Source organism: Pleurodeles waltl, chromosome 2_1 (assembly GCF_031143425.1).
Source record: "Pleurodeles waltl isolate 20211129_DDA chromosome 2_1, aPleWal1.hap1.20221129, whole genome shotgun sequence".
NCBI lineage: Eukaryota > Metazoa > Chordata > Amphibia > Caudata > Salamandridae > Pleurodeles > Pleurodeles waltl.
In genome coordinates, this window is record NC_090438.1 from 182,914,707 (window position 1) to 182,935,181 (window position 20,475).

The 20,475-nt window shown below is 43.7% G+C and overlaps 1 protein-coding gene across 7 annotated transcripts in view; it reads left to right on the plus strand.

Moving 5' to 3' along the window:
• Positions 1-19,177, plus strand: part of SEPTIN6 (septin 6) — a 148,682-nt gene extending 129,505 nt beyond the window's left edge. For 2 of the 7 annotated variants that reach the window (XM_069212277.1, XM_069212300.1), the window contains exon 10: positions 18,261-19,177. In XM_069212277.1, coding sequence (XP_069068378.1) covers positions 18,261-18,270 — 10 coding nt within the window. In that variant the 3' untranslated portion in view covers positions 18,271-19,177. Of the gene's footprint in view, positions 1-11,417; positions 11,463-14,284; positions 15,013-15,195; positions 18,096-18,260 lie in introns of those variants that run through there. The other 5 variants (XM_069212263.1, XM_069212294.1, XM_069212288.1 and 2 more) reach the window with 4 other exon arrangements.
• Positions 19,178-20,475: the final 1,298 nt, after the last annotated feature.

The window sequence follows — 20,475 nt, forward strand, 5'->3', positions numbered from 1 at the left end:
TGACCAACCCTCTGGTTCGGCACCGAAAAAAGCCAAAGTGCATTTGGTGCAGACCGAACAGTGTTCCACACCTGTTTCTGGATCGGGCCAAAGAGCGGAGACTTACACCTCAGAGCCGAAAAACCCACGATTACAATACAATACAATACCATCCATTTTGGTGCCGAAAAAACTACCATCCACTTAGGAGCTGACATTCTCGGTCCGAATAAAATATTTGGTCTCCAAACTTTCAGAGCTAAAACCTGTTGGTGGAAAATATGTTCCAACTACAGAGGAGTCTTCAGAAATAAGGCCCATACTGTGCCAAATCCATAAAGACACCAGAAGGATTATTGCTTCTCCTCCTTCTACAACCAAAAGAAGGTTAACTTTCCAAGAGAGTTTAGAAGCTGGGCCTCCACCTGCTAAGATATGTAAGCATAAGGCGAAACCAAAGGCAGTACATCAGCCTTCACTACCACATTCTTCTTTGCTTCCTACATCTCCACCACCACCTTCACCTACACAATTTTCTCCATTATCCCCTATCTCTACACATGAGCATGATTTGGGTGACACATTACAATATGGACCCATGGGATTTATGATCCATACCCTATTCCATCCAGTGATCCTGATTTATACCTGGATAGGCCATCTCCACCTAAAGACACCACTGCCTACAATCAGGTCATAGCTAGGGCAGCTGCATAGCACAACGTGCAGTTGCAGTCAGATACCATAGAGGATGATTTTTTTTATTCAGTACACTATCAATCACTCACAAAGAGTATCAATACCTACCAATGCTCCCAGGCATGCTTAAACATGCATGTGACAATTTTAAGGAGCCAGTGAAGGCTAGGATGATTAGACCAAAGGTGGATAAAAAGTACAAACCTACATCTTCAAATCCACTTTTTATCACACAACAGTTGCCACCTGACTCTGTTGTTAGTGCAGCGAGGAAAAGGGCAAATAGCCAGTCCACAGGGGATTGTCCTCCCCCAGATTAGGAGAGTCGCAAGTTTGATGCAGCAGGGATGAGAGTAGCAACTCAAGCTGCTAATCACTGGAGAATTGTGAACTCTCAAGCTCTATTAGCAAGATATGATAGAGCTCATTTGGATCAGATGGAGAAGTTCTTACAGTACCTTCCACCAAAACACCAAAAAAGGGCACAGCAGGTAGTTACAGAGGACCAGGCTATCTCTAACTATCAAATTCGGTCTGCCTTAGATGCAGCAGACACTGCAGCAAGGGGCATCACCACCAGTGTGGTTTTCAGAAGGCATGCATGGCTAAGAATTTCAGGGTTCAAACCTGAGATACAACAGGCAGTACTCAATATGCCTTTTGATAAACAGCACTTATTTGGCCCAGAGGTGGATACCACCATGGAGAAATTAAAGAAAGACTCAGACAGCTGAGACTATGGGTGCCCTTTATAGTACACCTGCTCTGGGAAATTTACGTAGGCCCCAGTTCAGAGGTGGTTTTAAACCATCAACTTTGGAGCCATCCACAATCCAACAAAAGCAAGGACAACAGTTTTACACCAGAGGTTCTTTCAGAGGATCTTAGAAAGGAAACCACTTTAGAGGTCGAGGTAAATCCACCACCTCAAGAGGTGCCTCCACCTCAACTAAACAGTGACTTTCTGCACATCTCCACACAGTATATATCTCCTCTGGGAGGAAGACTGGAACATTTCTACCAACAATGGCACAACATTACAAATGGATCAATGTGTTCTGTCAATTATCCAAAATGGATTTTGCCTAGAACTCCTCTCTACTCCACCAAACATTCCCCCTCGCTTGCACAGGCTTTCTCTGGAACACCTAAATTTGTTAAAACAAGAAGTACAATCACTTCTACTAAAAAATGTAATAGAAATGGTACATATACCTCAACAAGGGGCCGGAGTATATTCTCTATACTTCCTTATACCAAAAAGGATGGTACACTCAGACCAATCCTGAATCTCTGACCCCACAACCGACACATCCTCTCAGAGCATTTCTACATGGTCACTCTTCAGGATGTCATTCCCCTACTACAAAAACAAGACTACATGACAGCATTAGATCTAAAAGATGCTTATTTCCACATTCCCATGCATCCAGCACATCGCAAATACCTAAAATTTGTGATAGCAGTCAAACACTGCCAGTTCAAAGGGCTACCCTTTGGAGTAACAACAGCACCAAATGTATTCACCAAATGCCTCGCAGTGGTTGCAGCATACCTCAGAAGGCAACATATACATGTCTTTCCCTATCTGGACGACTGGCTCATAAAAGCCAGCACCATTCCAACCTGTCAACAGCGCACACAATACAGTTGATACCCTACACAGTCTAGAGTTCACAATCAAGTACCAAAAATCTCATCTGCAACCAGCGCAAATACAACCGTACCTGGGAGCACTTCTCAACACTGAGTCAGCATTAGCATACCCAAGCCCACAGAGAATTCAAGCTTTCCACAATCTCATATCCCAGCTACAATACAATCACACTTACACAGTAAGGTTTATCATGAAACTGTTTGGAATGATGACATTGTGCATAGCAATAGTACCCAATGCATGTATAAACATGAGACCCCTACAACAGTGCCTTTCACAACAATGGTCTCAAGCACAGGGTCAACTTCACAATCTAGTGTTGTTGGACCGCCAAACGTACATCTCTCTGCAATGGTGGAATCACACCAACTCATTAAAAGGGCGGCCATTTCAGCACCCTGTGCCACAGAGTATAATCACCACAATGAATCAATGATAGGTTGAGGAGCCCATCTCAGCAACCTTACCATACAGGGGGAATGGGACTTACATCAACACTTATCGCATAAATCACTTGGAATTACTAGCAGTGTTCCTAGCACTCGAAGCATTTCAGCCACAGATCACACACAAAACAGTGTTGATACGGACAGAAAACATGCCCATAATGTATTATCTGCAAAAACGGGGGTGGGAAGGGGACACACTGGTCTCAGTTGTCCCTTCTAGCACAGACAATTTGGAAATGGGCAATTCACAATCACATTAACTACTAGCAGAGTGTATCTCGGGGATACACAACCAACTAGCGGACCTTTTAAGCAGGACGCAGCAACAAATACATGAATGGGAGATTCACCGAAAGTGATTCAACAGTACTTTCACATGTGGGGAACCCCCAACATAGACCTCTTCGCAACAAGCGACGAACAGATGTGTACTGGGTAAGTAACATTTTCAGTTTTTATCATTTTTGTCAATGTGCAACTTTATTCTGCTGCGCAGCATCATTTCACTGCACAGAGGTACAATTCCAGAACAAGGTAGGAAGCAATTAATGTTGTCTGTATCACTCGCATAAGACTGCAATAAATGTCTAAAGCAAATAAACTAAACCTACCATAGCGAGTTTGGTGTCATTGAGGCCCTCTATATCTCTACACACATGGGTGTCATGGTTGAGTTGTGATACCTTCATAGGACATGTAGGAGAATTAATGGCTGGGACAAGTAATACTGGAGTGTTGTGCATGTTACATAGAGCATGCATGTTCCTCCCTCGTTTGGAGTGATATCAGGGCTCCTAGAGTGGCAAACCTCTATCGTGGTCTGTGAGCCCCATGTCAGTAAAGCTGGGTACAACGTCTTGCCACTGTTCTGCCAAAGGTTTCCTGTGTATCCTTTTATGTTTCTCTAGCTGTATGGCAGTTTCCTCTGCTAGTCCCCAGCTTTCAACATCTGCCTTTCACGAGCTATGCTGCGGGCCATCTGGCGATTTTCAGTGTCTGTCCTTGCACACAGTGCCCAGTGCTAAATCCATGAACCTGTTACCAGTCTTCTTGCTGGGGGAGATGTGGTGCTTACTGCTTTGACAGGCATATATAATATGTCTTTGAATAATTGCATTGTTCCAGAGGAATGGAAAAGTGGTTATTTGGCCATTACTTAAGAAGCCTACCCTGGACCCAGAGGTTTCAGGAAATTATAGATCCATATCACTTCTCCCAGGAGTTAGTAAGATCTTAGAGAAGATAATAAACAGATGGCTCGTAAACTATTTGGAAGCCAATAATATCTTCCACCCCACCTAAGCAGGTTTACATTTGAGCTGCGGCACAGAAAAAGCCCTGCTAAGAGCCACAGAAGATCTTAAACTAGTCTTAGGTCAAGGTGGCTCTGCAGCGTTGATCCTTCTAGACTTAAAGTGCTGAATCCGACACAGTCTCCCATTCCATCCTACTCCATTGTCTGGAGGAATACGGTATTACAAAGAGAGCCCTAGGATGGCTTGCATCGTTCTTGGAGAAGCATAGCTTCCAAGTTAAAAAGGGACCATTTTTCACCTCCAGACACCAGCTGATATGTGGGGTTCCTCAAGATTCCTCCCTGAGCCCTACACTCTTCAATTTATATCTCCGCCCTCTTTCTGATATCAGTTGTTCTTTTGGCTTTAAAATTATATTGAACGCGAACGATACTCAGCTTATTGTCTCGCTAGCCCCTGATATAGGCTCCACTTCTGTGAGACTGAACAGCTGTTCAGGAAAGGTTTCCAGTTGGATGGCAGCCAGCTGCTTAAAGCTAAATAGAGAAAAAGAACAGAGGTCATGGGAGCTGGCAATAACCTATCACTCTGGAACCAAATTAGCTGGCCCTGTTCCATTGGAGAACATCCATCTCCCGAACTGGAAGTTAAGAGCCTAGGGATCACACTGGTTAAGCATCTTTCTATGTCATCCTAAGTAAAGAAGATGGCTGGCAGTTGTTTTGGTCTTTTGGGAGCCTTAGGGAAGACTCTGAAATGGCTGCCAGTAGAGGCTCAAATAACAGTGATTCAAGGCCTAATTCCTTCCTGCCTCGAATATGGCAACTCCCTGTATCTGGGTAGCCTACTGGCAGTTATTAAGAGACTACAAATTATTCAGAACACTGCTGCACGGTTGCTGCTGGGGGTTTTAAAATCTCAATCGGCGCGCTCAAAGCTCTGCATTGGTTACCCATAAATTGCGGAACACAATTCAAGGCTCTCTGTATGCACATCAGGCAACACATAATGTGGGCCCCCTCATTCTTCCCCAGCTGGATCACTCCTTATCAGGCCAATAGGGATCACCGGTCCAACAACCTTGATCTTCTAGTTGTTCCCAGGATCAGGAGAACCAGACGTGGACATTGTTCATTCATATATCTTGGACGCAGACTCTGTAATGCTTTACTGATGAAGCTGAGAAGGGACAATAACTACAGGAGTTTTAGAAAGAAATTCAAAACCTATTGTAGGAAGTTGGCTCTGTTTATACTATCTCAAAGTGAGAGATAGTGTGCACAGAGTCCAAGGGTTCCCTTTAGAGGTTGATAGTGGCAAAATTAGATAATACTAATGCTCTATTTTGTGGTAGTGTGGTAATGTGGTCGAGCAGTAGGCTTATCAGGGGGTAGTGTTAAGCATTTGTTGTACATACACAGGCAATAAATGAAGAACACCCACTCAAAGACTTAACTCCAGGCCAATAGTTTTTATATAGAAAAATATATTTTCTTTATTTTAGAACCTCAAGATTTGAAGTAAATACATAAAATGCAAGGTACTTTACACAGGTAAGTAAGGAACTTTGAAATAAAGCAGTAGTACACACAGTATAGGTTAAAATGGCAATGAGCTATTTTAAAAGTGGACACAGTTCAAAAATCAACAGTTCCTGGGAGAGGTAAGTATGGTTAAGTTTCTGAGGTAAGTAAAGCACTTACAAGTTCAGTTATCTGGGCATAGGCAGCCCACCGTTGGGGGTTCAAGGCAACCCCAAAGTCACTGCACCAGCAACACAAGGCCGGTCAGGTGCAGAGCTCAAAGGAGGGCCCAAAACACATAGGCGCCTATGGAGAACAGGGGTGCTCCGGTTCCAGTCTGCCAACAGGTAAGTACCTGTGTCTTCGAAGGGCAGACTGGGGGGGGGGGGGGGGACAAACAGGCACACAAAACACACCCTCAGCGGCACAGGGGCTGCCGGGTGCAGTGTGCTTAGTAGGCGTTGGGTTTTCTGTAGAAATCAATGGAGGGACCCGGGGGTCACTCTAGCGATGCAAGCAGGGCACAGGGGGGCTTCTCGGGCCAGCCACCGACTGGGCTAGACAGAGGGTCGCCTGATGGTCACTATTGCACTGAAGTTCAGTTCCTTTCGGTCCTGGGGGCTGCGGGTGCAGTGCTTGGTCCAGGCAATCGGGTTCTTTGTTCCAGGCAGTTGCGGTCAGGGGGAGCCTCTGGATCCTCTCTGCAGGCGTCGCTGTGGAGGTGCAGGGAGGTCGCAGTCGCCTGGGAGTCCTCTCTGCAGTGTTGGTTTTCTGGAGCTCGAGCCGGGGGCGTCGGGTGCAGAGGATGAAGTCTCAAGCTTCCGGCGGGAAGAGTGAGTTCTTTAAAAGTTGCTTCAAAGTTGCAAAAATGTTGCTGTAGGTGAACAGTGCTGCTGTTCTCGGGAGTTTCTTGGTCCTTCGGTTTCAGGGCAGTCCTCTGAGGCTTCAGAGGTCGCTGGTCCCTGTCGGATGCGTCGCTGGAGCAGGTTCTTTGAGTCTGGAGACAGGCCGGTAGGGCTGGAGCCAAAGCAGTTGTCGTCTCTGCAGGGCTTTCCGGTTAGCAGTCCTTCTTTGTGTAGGTTGCAGAAATCTGGTTTCCTGGTTTCTGGGTCACCCCTAAATACTAAATATAGGGGTGTATTTAGGTCAGGAGGGCAATAGCCAATGGCTACTCTCCTGGAGGGTGGCTACACCCTCTTTGTGCCTCCTCCCTGAGGGGAGGGGGGCACATCCCTAATCCTACTGGGGGGAATCCTCCAATCTCAAGATGGAGGATTTCTAAAGGCAGGGGTCACCTCAGCTCAGGGCACCTTAGGGGCAGTCCTGACTGGTGGGTGAATCCTCCTTGTTTTTCTCATTAACTCCTCCAGCCTTGCTGCCAAAAGTGGGGGCAGTGGCCGGAGGGGCGGGCATCTCCACTAGCTTGGATGCCCTGGGTGCTGTAACATAAGGCATGAGCATTTGAGGCTCACCGCCAGGTGTTACAGTTCCTGCAGGGGGAGGTGAGAAGCACCTCCACCCAGTACAGGCTTTGTTCCTGGCCTCAGAGTGACAAAGGCATTCTCCCCATGTGGCCAGAAACTCGTCTGGTTGTGGCCGACTGGCAGAAACTGGTCAGCATAGCACTAGGAGTTGGACTGCTATTCAGGGGGCATCCCTAAGATGCCCTCTGGGTGCATTTTACAATAAATCCCACACTGGCATCAGTGTACATTTATTGTGCTGAGGGGTTTGATACCAAACTTCCCAGATTTCAGTGTAGCCATTATGGAGCTGTGGAGTTCGTGTTTGACAAACTTCCAGACCATATACTCTTATGGCTACCCTGCACTTGCAATGTCCAAGGTTTTGCTTAGACACTGTAGGGGCATAGTGCTCATGCACCTATGCCCTCACCTGTGGTATAGTGCACCCTGCCTTAGGGCTGTAATGCCTACTAGAGAGGTGACTTACCTATGCCACAGGCAGTGGGTTGAGGGCATGGCACTCTGAGGGGAGTGCCATGTCGACGTAGTCATTTTCTCCACACCAGCACACACAAGCTGTGAGGCAGTGTGCATGTGCTGAGTGAGGGGTCCCTTGGGTGGCATAAGACATGCTGCAGCCCTTAGAGACCTTCCCTAGCATCAGGACCCTTGGTACCAGGGGTACCAGTTACAAGGGACTTATCTGTATACCAGGGCTGTCCCAATTGTGGAAACAAAGGTGCAGTTTAGGGAAAGAACACTGGTGCTGGGGGCCTGGTTAGCAGGGTCCTAGCACACTTTCAGTCATAACTGGCATCAACAAAAGGCAAAAAGTCAGGGGGTAACCATGCCAAAAAGGCATTTCCTCACACTTATCTATTTTCTTAAGTTTTTTCTGCTATGCGATCCAGCTCTCTACTTAAATTAGCACTGACAGCGCTGGGAAGCCCGTCGGTTGGCCACGCACTGTATAAAATCAGGTGAATAGAAAGGTTACTAGGCTGCGAAATGCATCATGTGTGTAACTGTCCCCCGGTGTGGTCTGCTCTGCTGCCATTCACTCCTCCACCAACCACACTCCATTCTCCTGGCTGTGAAGGAGCAGCAGCAGCAGCATCGCTTCCCATCCACCTGCGCCAGACCAAAGACCTCATGACCTTCAGGAAACTTCTCAAGACCTGGCTGGTCGAGCAGTCGCGGGGTCTCTCCCTCTCTCTCTCCCTCTCTCAGCGCCTTGAGATCTTCACGGGTGAGTAGTGCGCTTTACACCGACCTCCCCCAGTTCTTCATGCTGGTTCTGGCCAGTCATTAATGGTTACTGTAGCTGCGCCGCAAAGTAATACAATTTGTAGTCTGGCACCCCAAGTCCATCTTCTCACAGCAGATGTTGCAGTGCACGCTGGGACACTCTATTGACCTCCCCGTCCCATATTAGTTCCCGGAGTAGGGTGCTTAGGGAGAAGAACTAGTTCCGTGGTATCCAGCCTGGGGTATTGGTGAAATCATATAAAAGTTGCAATAGTATGATCATCTTTGCCAGCGCTATCCTGGCGATGATGGGTAGTCTAAACGTTAGCCAGGCCATCACATTTCCTCTTAAGGTCTGCAGGGCACCCCCAGGGTTACCCTCTGTGGCATCCTTATCCGAGTGGTAGATCCTGACCCCCAGGTAGTGGAAACCCTGGGTTCCCATTGGATGTCGGTGAAGTGTATGACCTCGGTGGTTCCCATTGAGATACAGCCAGAGGACAGGCGCACGTCTTGCTCCAGTTCGTAAAAAGCCCAGCTACTTCTCCCCGTTCGGCCAGGACCAGCCCACAATATCCTGGTTCGGAGATCCCACAGGTGCAGCAGCTTGTGCTCTGCATACAGGGATACAACGTGTTCCCTCTTCTGCAGGCGTATGCCCTTCCCCCATCCTTCAGTGCTTAATATGTTGTCCAACGCAAGCAGCATCTGAGAGAGCGAGCAGCCTTGATGGGTTTCCCTGAATATTAGGAACGGGTCAGATGTGCAGCAGCCCACGCATACCCGTTCCTCCGCTTCTGCATAGAGAAGGGAGAGCCATTTACCCCACTGGGGTGTCGACTGCCGTGACTTGAGTTTCTAGAGCACTTGTCCTGCCTGGGACATCTTTATCCGCACTCCCGAGAAGCCAGTGCTGATCATCTGAGAAGTGCCTCCTTGTCGATGGATGCTTGCCAGGTGAACTTGCGCTAGGAAGCCCGAGTGCTGTGATGCTTGAGTGGCTGCTGCTAAGTAAGACTTGACAAATAGAGTTCAGCAGCACCAGGCCTGAAAAAGCAAGAAACTGCTTTGAAGATTTAGGTTTTAACCCTATATCAAAACGTTGAATCACCAAGCACCTTAGCACAAAGAAGGGCAGCAATTTGAGCCATGTTGTTTGCACCCAGTAAGAAGCATCCACAGAGTCGTATGGGGCTCCAAATCTCTTAGCCCCAGCTTCCGGGATCTACACTGCCTTCAGGGAACACTCGGCGCTGCCTTACCAGTGCCTGAAGCGAAGATGTGTGAAGACAGCGAGGTGCGACTGACTAGCCGGATTCAAACTGAGCTTCAGTAACCACGGAGTATCACTGGATTACATTTGGACAGATTTAATTCCCTGGTGACTATATATGTTATATTTTATACCCTATCGGCTATTAACAAACCAAGCAATGTCTTATTACTCTTCTTTATCTGATTAAATCATGATCACATTATCAAATGGCTAATGAAATTCTGCGCAGAGCATAATAAATAAAATAATGGGCATTGTTTGACGCGTGTTTTTATTACAAATGTGGAACACCAAAAAGCAGGGAATGCTTTAAAAACACGAAAAACAGCTCACGCTTTCAACATCATAAAGTGGAAATGTGCATTTGTTTTAGTTCCCATTAGTGTATGGGCATACCTGCTAAGCGATCTAAGGCACGTGGACCCTGCAGCCTTGTCTGACTTTTAGTCAACAGAGGTGTGCATTCTGGGACTCTACCATTAAAGGTATGCTTGAATCCCACCAAGTGTAATGCTTCGTCCCCAAAAAATCAGGACTTGCCATGTTATATCTGCATCCATTGTCCAGCGGCCTTACTGCATATCATCGCTTGTAATAAATTCAGATTCAATCTTGTGCCACTGAACTGTACCAAACCATGTGGTCCAATGATGCACAGCATACAGGTCCCTGCAGAGGTGCAGCGTTGCGCGTCCTGTCCCTTAGGCGCCATCACCCCGTCCTCATCTGCAGGCTCCCCCCCCCCCCCCAAGTGCTCCCTTAAGTATTAATTGCCCTGTTCCAGGATGCCCCGCTCCTGCACATCGTCCTCAGTATAATAACTTGTCCATTGCTCGTTTATAAACACTTCCTCTCGGTTCCCAAAATAGTATTTTGAGCAGCCTGAAGGTGTGCTTGGGCCAGTGCTTAATTTGTCAGAGGTGCCGGTGCTCAAAGCCCTTCTCTTAAACACGAGGCTGCTGTAATTAAATCTGCCAGCACTGAATACTGAGGCAGCGTAATCCTGAAGCCATCTCGGGCCTCTTCAATCCATTTACGGCCACCCCTGCCCCTTCAGCTCATCCTGCAATTTTCTACGACGCGTTTTCCCTTCCTCCGTCTTTCCCATGTGTCTTTTGCTCGCAGCAAATGCTTGAGGCATACGAATAAGCCCCGGCCCTCAAAAATAAGTGCCGGTGCTCAGCCCCGGAAACAACAAGCACAAATTAAGCACTGGCTTGGGCCCTGCACGATGACACGCAGCAGCGTTTACTAGCCATCAAGTGTCCTATGTAACGAAAACCGAGGCCTCATCCCAGCTTGTGCTTCAATGAAGGACCGTAGATTTAACAATGCGACGTTTTGCACGGGCTGTGTGTGAGCTCCGGAAGTGCTGAACATACCAAGTACCGCAGCATCCGTGCTTGTCTCACTTAATCAATGTCCCCGTCTAGTTACTCTTGGAATCCGTTATTGATCTGTAGTTTCATGAGGATTCACTTCCACGTTTCCTGTATTTGGTAAGTTGACCTGGGATCGTATTCAATTGACATGTTTAATAGTAAAAAAAAACTGTTCAGGCATAATGTTGTCTTCATCAGCCAGTGTTGTACCCTCGACTACGTGCAAACGTGCTGCTCGGCTCACCTTCAAGGTTTAAATGTTTGTTTTTAGAGATTTCTTTACTGTTCTTCATTGTTCACATGAAGTTGTAACTTGAAAGTTTGCTCTGTTATATTCTGTCTTTTGGGTATGTGAAGATGGCGGTCTCGCCCAGTACTGTGCATTTCTTTCAGCAACACTATTATTGGTTGACAAACATTCACTTGTGTCTCCTTGTTGTCGCGTCCTCTTCATTCGCTTTTACTTGTGTACTGTTTTACAGTTAACTCTGCTGTTTGCTGCATGGTGCATGAATTACATTGCCCTGGTAAGCTTTATTAACTAAAATGTATCTCGGGGGTGGAATCAATTGCGCACACTTTCTATAAAACAAGAATTGAAATCCTTTAAACACTGGCCTTTTCCTTAAAGTCACAAAACATGTCTGGTGAAGGGGACGCTGTAAATCTGCCTCATCTGAAGCGAGAGAGCCAAACTGCCTTAAAATAGCACCATTGCAGAGCTAGTGTTTTTAAAGGGAAAATCTTCAATTTCATGCGCCCTAAAAAAATACTTTTCTGGCAGAATAGAGATGAGGGTCTTTCAGGATTCAACACATGTGATGTTAGCGAGCATTGGCCCTACCACACGTTACACAGTAATTATTTTACTACACTTTACATATTCGTTATTTCATAAATTGGTAAAGTATTTTAAAGCTACCAACATCCACGAGGCACAATAGTTCCTCAACATTTGACGGTCCTAATGCTTTACTTGCATCTCGGATATCAAACCCTGGTGCACCTTCCTGATGATGTAAACCAGTGATACTCGAAGTGCGGCCCTCCTGACCTTTACGTGCGGCCCTCCTGACCTTTACGTGCGGCCCTCCTGACCTTTACGTGCGGCCCTCCTGACCTTTACGTGCGGCCCTCCTGACCTTTACGTGCGGCGCCCTGCTCAACACCAGGACTGGGCTGCTGTTTACTCACCTCTGCACAATGATTACAAATATGTTAAATAAAAGGAAACCCTTTATTTAAATGATAATTGGAGGCAAAAAAGGAAGTAACTAGGTTGTCCTGCACCTTTAGGAAAGCCGTCATTTTTAAAGACATACTGCAGCAAAATTGTATAAATATAATAAATTCTCTTAAAAAATCAAAACTGTATTTCATTAACATACAGAGTCATTTCAACTTAATACATTAGATTATATCAGTGCATTGAGAAGTATTTTCTTTTAAAGTGATGGTTTTCAATCATAAATCCAGAAACATTTACCAACCCCCCCCCCCCAATCCTGAAAACCATGCCAATAGTGAACTAAGAGGCAAGTCAGTTGTTATGGGCACTCTCCATGGGTGGCCTGGGTTCTTGTTACACATGAACAGTATAGTTTATTAAATTAATCACAGGAGGAGGTTTTGCACAGCACACATCCTGAAGTCATGTATTTTGAGGTTCTCTTATATGCACTAATGAAGAAAAAGGAGGGAAAGTGAAATAAAAGAATTGCCTAGGATCACACATTTTGCTAAAGTGGGGAAGCTAGGATTCATTGCAGGTTTTCTGGTTTCACATTATGCAGTTCAGCCACCATACTGCACCCTCCACCCCCCACCTAACATCAATGCGGCCCTCGGTCACATCACAAACCAAACTTTGTGGCCCCCGGTAAAATGTTTGGGAGTACCCATGATGTAAACAGAATTACCCCTTCTAAAACTGAATGCCTGTCTTCAATCTGGATTGCTGCCTATAAAGGCGGTAAGTGGGCATTGTATCCAGAATCTATATCGCGCAGCAACAGCTGAAAGCCACCATAGTGCTGTACCAGAGTCCAAGGCAAAGGCAGTCAATTGGTGATAGTTAACTGGCTTCTAAAAGTGAAAGTTGACAGTCACTGCATCATGGTGTAGTGTTTAAAGAGCTGTGTGTTCAGCTCTTTTCTAAATTTGAGTAGTATTTAATCTTTCTTACTCCACTAATTCACAAGAACTTGGAAACCTCTTGCAGTATACTTTGTACCAAAACATAAGGTGCTCCCATTTACTTAGCACAACTCCTTTGGCCTTCAGAAAAACCTGCATCCTGCTGAGCCAAGCTGTTATGACATTTTTACAGCTGCATGCTTATGTCCTCTCCTATTGCTGTTTCTCAGCTTCAGATGGATCTTAAAGTTTCCATCATAGGTCTTTTGTAGATGTACATGTTGGAAGCTCTCCTGCCATTGTGGGGTCTGGAATGACAAAACCACAATTTATAAGTCCTTTGTTTCCAAGCTCAAGTGTGCCTGCCTTTCATAAAGCTTTTAGTGGACTAGGACAGTGATTCAGAGACTCACTTTTCTCCCCATCAGGGTTGAAGGTGTTTGAGGGAGCTCCAGTAAGTAGAACGTTCACCCTGTAAAGATTTACATTTAGGGAAAGATAATTCAGAATATTGGCGCCGACTGGAGAAAGCCAGGCTATGGTTAGTCTAGACTTGGGCTAGGCTGTATGAGAATGACTCTCCAGGGTGGCAGTGGGTTTAGTAATGGGAAATGACCTGTTTAAGTTCTGTCCAACCTGCAACACTTATGACTCAGGAAATTACCATCATCAGTCTGCAGTTTGCCTAAAGTGAAGCTTTAGTGTTGTGTGTGTAACTTTTGGTGTAAAACGAATAATAGGCTCTGTATTGAGTGTCTCTGGGCACACAAATGTTAGATCTGGATGACTACCGAGAACCATCCAAGAGCCTCAAAGAAGAGTTTGAGGATGGCCCAAAGGGAGCAGGGAAGATTTATATGTGGAACTTTCCATATAAATCAATGTGGAAAAGAGGTTTAGAGACTGTCACAGCTAGAACTCTTTCAGAGGCCTGGTCCTTCACCCAATAGTGATAGGATAGGCTAGCACATATTGTACACTCTCCAATTTGGTATGGTGGCCCCGCACCAGACTTTAATTTAAAAATGTGAAACTTGCGTGGGCAATTGATTCCACTGCCGTTTGTGTCCGTGTGGGTGCACGTCAGGATCTTGCATGTTCATTTATGTTCACCAATAACAAATTTGGGATCGCTTTCATTTATTCGTTAAGTTGGAGACCATGTTTTAATTAATCCATAATAACATGAATCCACCTTTTTTTCATTTTTCAGTTCGGGTTTCCTGTAGAACCCTTCCTTTGGAAATGAGTGTTCCCACATTGGCTTGTTGTGCCCCCACTCCATTATGCTGCCTGCCTCTCTTGCCCACCTCCCCTGCCCTGTGTTCATTATTTGTAGATCACGGGGCATCAGAAATGGCTGTTCCTTGGTGAAGAAGCGAGCAGTAACCCATGTGGAACTGACGAGAGTGGCTAAACATACGTTTGTTTTAGCATGTTTTTCCCCACAGGAGTAGTATGCTCTTAGCCAGTTACCACCGTTAGCCTGAAAGAGGTGCTGGTATGTGTTTCACTGCTGCATGTTGTCGGCTTCTTCATTCCATGGATTGAGTACATTTCACACAGCTGTAATCATTAGAGCTCCTTACCTGTTGAAGACTGATATAAAAAGGTTTTCTTTTTTTTTTTTTTTTTTTTCTTTTAACAAACAAAAAGATTGTGAACAAGGTTTTAAAATTGTGCTAAGAACTGTTGTCAGAAAACCGTGGATTAACTTCCCATATCATGACTTTATAATGGAAACGTGTTCCTGTGAAGAACTGAGTATAGACATTTTTTTACTGCTGACCGGACATTTACTGTGTTTGTACAGTTTCTTTTCCTCTTTTTTTCTTACCCCAATATTTTTGTATTTTTATAAAATTGTTTTAGGGCGATACAAGAAAGTGTTACAGCAAGATGTGTAGAAATAAACATGTCACGCTAGTTATACATTTTTAAGACGTTTCAGACCTTTTTTTCTTTATGCATGCCATATGAGTAATCCTTTGCCTTTCTTGCAAGAATCCTGGTAAAGGTAAAACTGTGCTTCTTACATCTCCTCATTCTTGATGTGAGTGTTCTTCGCGTTTTCAGATGATGCCCTGTTGGTAACTTTACATTTTTTTTGCATTTTCTTTTCAGTACTCCGTGGCTGTGCACTGAATAAATAGCTCCTTTGGTACAGTGTGATGGGACAGACCTTCATGTAATGCTAGCTTGTGGGAGGTTGATATTCACAGCCTGCTGCCGATGGCATAGCCTTGGGCTTAGAACAGTCAACCCTGTGCCAACATTCTCTCTACTGGGCTTGATATGCTTGTTAGTAGGATGCTTAAATAAAGCGGTGTAGTCAGATGGTTATACTCACTTTGAAAACCTGTATACAGAAGCTACTCTCCATCACGGGCACTGCAAAACTGAAGGTCCTTGCTTTTCAAGCGACTGTGTTACATAGATTACAGTATTTGTAAGAGAAGTAATGTGAAAAGTAGTGTTGTGTGCATTATTTGCTAGCTAAATGTTAATGGATCTTCAAGGTATTTATATAAGCATTTTAAGACAGCTTGGCCCTAGTGAAATTATGGGTTAGGCTACAGCCCCCCTCCACCCCCCTTCCTTCATATGCAACATGTTTTTCAGTCCAGACTTGTAGGCGCAATGCTTGATTTAAAAAAAAAAAAAAGTGGAGTTTTCAAGTAGGATTATTGTTTTCTGTTCTCTGCAGTACTGATCATCTGTTGTACACTGATGCAAATAAATTACATTGTGGCAAAAGAACAGTGGCACAAAATCAACCTGGCATTGGAGGTTGTCCGAGCTCAAACTCCTATCTCACAAACGATGCAGGCTAATTTAGATGAAGGAGGTCTTGTGTGAACACCTCTGTACAGTCACTTTCAGATGAAGGCTTTTAATACTTCAGCTATTTTCGTATTTCCTTGACACTTTAAATCTACTAGAGTTGGAGATAATTTCCGGGAAAATAACAGTGGCTTTGAGTCCTTTGCAGGTTGCACCAAGAAAATAAAACTCAACCTTAAATGTTTCCACCAACCCATATATTTTAGGATTAAGAACTGAAATGTCGACTAGTTCACGAAGACCAGTATCGACACACTTTATGCTTGGCGGCAACCTCAGTGGGTGTTTGAAAAGCTGAAAGAACGTTTACATTAATAATGCATCAAAATATATGTTGTTTTAATAATATTACTTTAGAAAAATAATTTTTAGTACTTTAGTAAGTACATCGCCTTGGAGGCTGATCTCCATCAGACTTGCTATATAAGTTAACCATTCTTTCCAGACCTCCTGACAAAGACCCACTGACCAGCAAAGAGTGACCTCACAGACCGGTGTTACCTTGCTGAGGGCATTTCCTTTTAGTCCATTGGTACACTACCGGCCTACTCGAGCACATTGTGAAGATGAGCAGTCTCTTCGTCCATAACGCTCAAGCACTAAAATTGGTTTTAAAAGCAAATTGTTAATATCACATTGTCCTTTTTTATGTAAGCTGCTATTCTTATGTAAGCTAGTTTTTCACATCACAGTGCACACCCTGTTCATTGAGGGTTAGAACTAGTCATGCTGTTAATCTGGGGAGCTTTCATCTTACCTGTGTATATATATTTTTTTTTTTAAAGGGCAGGGGAACGTGGTTGTCAGATGACAGGCCTACTAGACATCTCCTGCATTAATACAATCTACATTATTGTTTTGTATGTTGTGGGACGTGTATTTTATATGCCATTTTCCCCAGTTGTTCTGTGCTTGCCCCATTGCTCCCCACTGCTCAAGGTGTATCTGGGTTGTGACAATAGTGCAGGTGGTTCTCACATAAAACTCAAGGTTGCTGGAGATGTTAAATGCACACTACCAGCCCGACTACTCTAGTTCATTGAGGAAAAAGGGGATCATACGAGAGGAAATGTAGACCTTTTCAACCTATGACCACAAAGAAGTACAAACTCAACACAGTGGGACTCCTGTGGGTATATTTATCTATTTATTCTGAGATGTTATACAGCATGTTTAAGTCATGAATGGCCATCTAAGCTCTTTACAAAGAGGAAGGAACAGTGCATTCAAGATTAAGAAGTATGATACACATTGCATAGTACAATTATACGCCCTTATAGATACATAGATGTGGGAGAACACCACAGCTTCCAGAACGCAAAAAGATAAATGATGATTTAAAAAAAAATCTTCGTTTTACTTTTGACCAAAGCAGGGGAGGGGATGCAAGACCCTAAGTCACAGCTGAAAAATGGTTGGTTGATCCTGATTTTTTTTGTTTTTTTTTGTTAAACAGAAGATTAACCCCATAGTGCGTAGACACTGAGGTTATCCGATACCTTCCGTTTCCCTTACAGAAAAAATGGTCTTTCTCAGCAGATACTTTTGTGGACTAAGCAGGCTGGTTTCTGTATGCACGCCCCTCAACGGGAAGCCAACTTAAAGTTCTTTGCATGGATGTAGGATTACTTTCTTACCCAGCAATGCAGTCCGTTTTAGATATGGATTGAAATCAACTCTGAAAGTCCTATTTTTAATCAATTTTAGTCTTTAACGCATATTAATACGCATGCACTGATTATCCATCTTTCCTACAATCATCTAAGGGCAGTGTTTCCAAATTCTGTAACCCATTCTTCCTCTGAGTCGATAATATTTTTTTAATATTAAATTTGTGCTTCCTACATTAGCCCATAATTAAACAGTTGTTGCTTAATTTATGGAACGTGTTGTTTTCTCCTCAGGAATACTGGTTTTTCCATAACTTGTAAAAACAGGGAATGAACGCTTTCTCTCATATTTAAAAATATTGTTGTTTCTGCTGGCTTACTATCTTGATTTTTTTTCCCCCCATAAATTGTGAATCATCGGTGCAAATAGCCAGTACTTTGATTTTGCCTTATTTTAATGGGCAATGCTTGGACAGTCTGCTTTCACTTACTGCTTTTCTGATTTTTGTTTTTTTGTTTTGTTGATGCTCTAGTGAAGCAAAGCTATTAAAACATTTCAAAATATTCCAACTTGTGTGGTTTCCTGACACGTCCTGCAGCCTATGTCATTGTATTAAAGTAATGTGTGGCTTTGTGTGTCATCTTGTTTGCTGTTGTCACTGTGGTCTTTTCTTTTACTTCATGCTGCTTTCTCCTTTTGATAATGTCATGTTTTCTTTCTTTCTTTCTCTCTAGCTTCTTTTAATCTGTCCCCACCAGCAGTACTGTGTCTGAAGGAGAAGACTGCCAGTTGTAGAAGAGTTAGGGAATCCTATTTTGTTTCTGGGAACATCTTCAGTGTTAATGTTTTGGAGAGAAGTTGTTGTGTGACTTGCATGGTATTTTAAATCGAGATGTCTAGTACCTTTTCATAATTAGCCACACAAACACCTCTTCCGCCCCATTTCTGACCCCACGTTTGTACAGTATGCAGAAGTAACATTTTAGCTCCAAAATGAGACTCCATAAGTTTTGTTTTTTAAACTTTGAGTGAGTGTTCCCTTTCTCACTAATCAGATTGCCAAATAAATGTTGTGTGGGGATGGGGAGAATTTCTAGGTGTCCAGTGCAGTATTAAGAGTACTTGTACCAGTTATTTATTATTAGATTTTAAAAATATGAACAATACATACATGGTTTAGTTGATCCTATTTTCGGCATCCGGTTTCATACATTAAAGAATGAATGAAAATACCACATAAATGCTCATAATACATAATTAGGGATAGTTTTAATCCTAAAATGCAAAGCAGTTTTATTCTCAAGGCATCTCTTGGTTCTAAAATAGGCCCCAGCTATGATTACAACTCCCAAAAGCCATAAAGCTAGCTTAAGAGCCTATTATAAAGCCTATAAAATACCATGTAAGTGGTGTGGTGTCCCTTTTAATACATTTTAAGACTGTTAAAACTTTTTTTGCTTGTCCTGTTCTAACTTGAACATTCACTGCATGTTTTCCAAACTTTGTATGTTCTTCTTTCTTTATTTCGTCCCTTTTTACAAATGTATGGATGAGGATGCTGAATATATATTTACATGACGAACGTGAAAGAACTAGCACTGTCTACCTTACTGCCTTTCTGTACATTTTCAATAAAACCAGTAAAAATCCAGGTCTTGTCTCTGACGTGTAATAGGCAGTCCTTGGGCTCCTCTTCTATTCGGTGTCAAACATGAATCACTGCCAACTGGAACATAACATCTTCGAACCGGTACAGCTTAAACGTTTTGAACTTTGTAACACATTTTATTCTCATGTAGTGTCAGATTTTCTTTCCCTCTTTTTCTGTGAATTATCTCCCTTAAATGGACAGTCTTCCAAACTTAGATGTTATGAACAATTTAGGCTTTTTAGATGTTCTTAGGTGTTAGGAACAACTTAGGCTATTTAGAAGTTCTGCCTAGTTAATAGTGCTTATTAATTCAATGCCCATGTTGAGACTGATTGAAGTTTAAAAGTTGTGTTGGGTCTGATGGCACTATTCATTGCAATAAAGCAGCCATGCTCTAGGTGGATTTAGTGTGGGGTATCGCCCATGGAGCAGCAGAGACGTTAGTGGTGGCACAAGCAAAGTCTTTGCCTGGGCAGGCCCTCGGTTGCAATGAAATATTACAACAGATTCATCTGCGACTGGATGGGGAGATGTACAAGACAGATTTAACAGTGGTCAGTGAAGGCAGCTTAGTAACATCTGTAGGAGCTCACAGCAGTAACTACTGTTTTGAAGACTTTTCAGAAGGGATTAGAGAATGAAGTGGTCTTAATACACAAACAAAATGAAAACGATATTATATATAAGATGCATTTATTGCATTGATCTAGTAGAACATCTGCTGAGGGTGGACAAAGACCTTGCAGACCTGTTGAGCCTAAATCGGCATATCAATGAAACATAAAAATTAAGTGTTCTCAGCAAACCTTTGTAAGTAGGGACACCCCACAAAGAAGTTTTTATTGTAACACAAATGAACTTATGCCTTGAGTTACCCAGTGAAAGAGTCATTGGGCATGGTGTGTGGCTACAATATTTCAGGCCTTTCCACCCTTTATAACTTCATTATGTCAAAAGCGCGTTGTTCCTGTGATTTAGTTCCAACAGAAGGGATTAACATGGCTCAGTCATTAAATCTTATAGCAGGTTTCTAAATAAGACCGACTTGCTAACCCAACTTGAAGGGAAACCCTTACAACCAAATCCACATTCAGTGAATTTCACGATATTGTACATGATATCCCAACTGTAGGAGGCGGGCTCAGTATATGGTGTACATCTATAGGTGCGGCACCCTGTACTGAGTCCAGGTAACCGTTTGTGATGGTTTAAGAGGTTCTAGATAACCAGAGCTGGCAAAGAGCAGCTAAGGCTTATCCACGAGGGTACAAAGCAGTTGCAAATACCCCACAGATCAG